Consider the following 4,435-nt stretch of genomic DNA (forward strand, 5'->3'; position numbering starts at 1 on the left):
TAACAGTGCCGATATTCAGCTTTTTTACGAAATGGAAAGAAAAGAAATTGAGAGCGAAACTGCCACTGACGACTTATACTCCCCCAACAGATTCACATGAAACAACGTTCCGCAATATACCAAATCAAGGCAGATCCACTAAATTGCACCTAACGAAGACAGGCTGGATGTTTCAACAATTTCCACAAAACATTCCGAAATGTACCATACGACACACAACTGACACACTGACAAATGACATGCCAACGAGTGAAGTGCATTATTCAGAACCACCATCAGAGAGTTCACGTGCAGAAACTTTTTACATAGATGAAGACTTGTCAACGAGTGACACACAATATCCGGAACCATCATCTGAGGGTACTCGCGCAGAAACTTTTTACGCAGATGAAGACCTGTCAACGGGTGAAACACACTATTCAGAACCACCATCCGACAGTACACACGCAGAAACTTTTTACATAGATGAAGACTTGTCAACGAATGAAACACAATTTTCAGAACCACCATCCGAGAGTACAAGCGCAGAAACTTTTTACATAGATGAAGATTTGTCAACGAGTCAAACACAGTATCCGGAACCACCATATGAGGGCACACGCACAGAAACTTTTTACATAGATGAAGACTTGTCAACGAGTGAAACGCAATATTCAGAACCCCCATCCGAGAGTACACGGGCAGAAACGTTTTACATAGGTGAAGACTTGACAACGAGTGAAACCCCATATTCAGAACAACCATTGTTTGGTACAGGCGTCCAGACTTTTTACATAGGCATTGACTTGACTTGTCCAGCTTGGTCGACCCAGACAAAGGCCGCTATCTCCGATAGCAATATTCAAGATATTATTCGTGATGACAGCACTTCTTCAGTTCCGAGAGCAGACACCAGCGATACGTCAGAATATATCACGCTAGATGTCACGTCCCATGGGGAACCCTCATATTCCACGTCGACAGAACTTCTCAGTCATGGTGAATATCCTACAACAGAGGCGATAACTACAGATACGTACGACACAGAACAATCAGGTGAACCGTTAACGGTAGTTACTGATGGCAATGGGCTACAGACGAATCCTTCTTCAGTAACAGTCTCTACGACTATCGAGGAAACTCATACTTCTAGCATGCGAACAATGACGACTCTTTATTCAGTTCAATCAACTGAGTACAACTTACTTGGGGAGGCAATTACTGTAGCTCCTAGTGATTCCCAAAGCACTACTGTCACTGACTTTGCAACATCAAACGTTTCCCAGTTCACCATCGAGCCTAGTACACTACCATCTAGTGCTTCCCAAATAACTCAAGAGTCGACTATCGTAAATCAAGAATTCACCATCGAAACTGGTACAGTAGCACCTGATAATTTACAAACAACCGCAGAGTTGGCTGTAGTAAATCGTGATTTCGACACTGATTGCCCGAGTACTAACGCTTGCGACGTTGACACGCAGATTTCAGTATCGAATGTACCACAATCCCAAGAGTCGACTATGATACATCAAGATCGCACTGATTGGTCGGGTCCTACTGCCCGGAATACTGACACTGAGGTTTCAAATATGAATGTGCCACAATTCAGCAGCAAGACTCTGCATGCCAGAACCGAAGATATCATTCTTGCTTCTTCGACAAACGGAAGTCCTGTTTCAGATTCACTACCATCACCTGGAATAGCCAGTTCATCTTCAAAATCGCCGCTTTCAACACCGTCAGCTCACGAAGTAGCTTATACTACACGTTATGAGGTTCATTCAGTGTCACTTGATGGGCCGCAGCGGGGCTCCGTCAGTGATTGGCCAGTCCCAACTGCTGCCTACAGTGGCACCAAATACTCATCGTCGGATGTGCCGCAACTCGGCGGCAAGACTGTGGCTAGAACTTCTACTTCGAGAAGCCCTGGATCAGTACCACTTGCAACAACAGTCCGGTGTCCGACTGCCGGGACCGAGCACACTAAACAAAGGACGTGCAAAAGGCTGGTGAAAACATCTCCAGGAGACCCAGCCGGCGCTGACTGCCTTACGCCGGCTTTGACACTGCGCCGTACTTTGCGTCGACGTCTGAAGATCACAAGTCCTCCAGCTGCCTGAAAATTCCTTCAGCTTCCTGAAAACCCTCTGTGGCTACAGGTCCCAGTGTTACGGGGGTGCTTTCTGGAATGGCGAATTCACGCACGCATCCCTTAAGGTTCTCCTTGCATTGTGAAAGTCCCTCTAAATTTCGAGCGTAGTAAACATAAAGATTATTTCCTTGTACAGAACATCTTTGAGCTTACGTCTCGACCATTACCGGATACCATCGTCGTAACAGTCATATCACAGGAGGGATCCACTTTTACGTTCTAATTTTGTCTTTTCCAACCTATTTGTACTTGATAGTAGTGAGTACCTCGAATTCACGCAAAGGCAACTAAATTCATCTTTGCTATAGGAAAACAGTTCGGCAGCGGCATACAGAAAGGTGAAGTGCTATACAATACTGTGAGGCCCTTATCACCCTTCAGATCAGGAAGAGAAAATTAATATGACGAAGAATTGTTAGCTGCATCTGGTTTTACGCGTTGGACTATGGTCTAGTTTCTGTTTGATTCTTAAATGTACGTAGTTTTATCCGTTGTCTATCGCAAAATGTAGAATTTAAGTGAAAAGAAGATAAAATTTCAGTAAAAAATAATTGTGTCCCCACTGAACTCTAGTCTTTACAAATCATGACTAAGATATAGAACTTTTAGCTTATAATTGAGGTGTTAATGACTTAATGTTACTAAAATTGAATATAGACTTTCTTGAAATGTTGATAACGCTTGCATGTGAAATTAAATGCCTTATTCATTTATCCACAGGCAAATTTCTCTTCGGTTCTACTTTATTCGAACAGGATCCTGTAGTTCTAGACGTGGAACATTTTGCAACATGTTATAAACAGGAATGCAATTTTCTGTAGTAGTCAGTAAATAAATGAAATTTGCACTTACATATTTCTAAACAGTATCTTTGTTTGGTTTCTCTCCATTCCAATTCTGTATGCGTGTTTACCTAATATTTTCAATTATCTCAGAGGATGAGGCCAAGATAAACTTTGCCCATATCGCATAATAGCTTAATAGCGAGCAGCTGCCACAGTGCTACCAGTCACTGACTTTAGTTTTCAGTTTCAGGAGTGTCATCTTCGTTCCCGTTCAGTTGGTGAAATGTGCAACTGAAACACGGATTCTGTTATGTTCCTGAAATGAATCGCTGTAGGTAATCATCAACTCTAACATAGGATAGGCTATAGTATTTCTGCTCTTTCTGATCTAACCGCAGAAAGCAGTAGCTGCACAGGAAGTGTTGGTCTGTAGGTCCCTAGTGTGATAAGAACCTGGCCGACAACAATTTCCGTAACAGAGAATGCTCGTCCTTGCAGATCTGTTGTAGAGAAGGTGAACATGATGTTAGTAAACTACAGGAGTATCCAAGGATAAAAACGTATTAATGTGGAAGATACTGTGCTCTTAGAGATGTCTAGCAGCCGAGCATATCTGATGAGTGCTTGAATCCTCGCAAAGGTACAGTGACTTTGAGTTTTGACGGGCATTTAGACACGTACCAGTAAACCCTCGAAGCTGTGAAGAACAAAACTCTTTAAGTGCAAAACAGCTTACAAATTAGTTAATGGGTTAAGTGTCTGCTTTAAGCATCTATACGAGAAATAGTTTAGGAAAGTATGACATTAAGCTTTACGCTTATGTTTCTTAGCGGTCGCTAACTGCTTTCATATGAGTGTAAACTGTGTAATTTGCGTTGCGTTTTAAACAAAACCTGGTTTTCCGCGCATTTCAGTGTATGTGACGTCATGTTCCCTGAACTATGCTTCATACAATGATATAATGTAGGTTCATTCGGTGACATGTGGAGATACTGAATAGAAAGTGTATTGCGAATACAGAAAATCGTAAGGAAGTCTGATGTTTTACTGTGCGCCATTTAGAAAACGCTAGCTGTTCGTGCATCTAAATATTTATGACTGTAAATTATATGTCGAACAGTGATATAATTCTGCAGGTACATTGAGTGTTGTATATGGATACTGTCTGCAAACTGTGTTACGAATGGAGTTAGTAGAGAAAAAGTAATAAATTAAACGTCATTCCTCATGTTGCCATTTTACTTCACGAGTAGCAGAAATGTATGCTGCACCATCCATATGTGAGATACGGTACAAGCTAAGGTTGTGAAAATATGAAAAGTAATGTGTAAGGTTATTATGGATTGTAACATTGGTCAGGATGTTATTGTTGTGCGGCTAGGGAGGACTCATGGTAATTTCATTATGTGGGTAGGAAGGACAGCCGGTAATTCCAACACAGTGTGATTTCATTTGTATACGGAGTACTATTGCTGTAATTATTTTTTTTTACCTCAATGGTGTAATCACCCTGAGA

The 4,435-nt window shown here is 41.7% G+C and overlaps 1 protein-coding gene across 1 annotated transcript; it reads left to right on the plus strand.

Annotated features, from left to right (window-relative positions):
* The first annotated feature begins 239 nt into the window (after positions 1-239).
* On the plus strand, positions 240-2,102 carry LOC126252205 (uncharacterized). Its single transcript, XM_049953075.1, has one exon. It carries the CDS (start codon positions 240-242, stop codon positions 2,100-2,102), a length of 1,863 nt encoding a protein of 620 aa, XP_049809032.1.
* The last annotated feature ends 2,333 nt before the right edge of the window (positions 2,103-4,435 follow it).

This window comes from Schistocerca nitens, chromosome 4, assembly GCF_023898315.1.
Source record: "Schistocerca nitens isolate TAMUIC-IGC-003100 chromosome 4, iqSchNite1.1, whole genome shotgun sequence".
NCBI lineage: Eukaryota > Metazoa > Arthropoda > Insecta > Orthoptera > Acrididae > Schistocerca > Schistocerca nitens.

Coding starts and splice junctions, on each gene's coding strand:
- LOC126252205 (XM_049953075.1), top strand. CDS start 240: ATGCCAACGAGTGAAGTGCATTATTCAGAACCACCATCAGAGAGTTCA.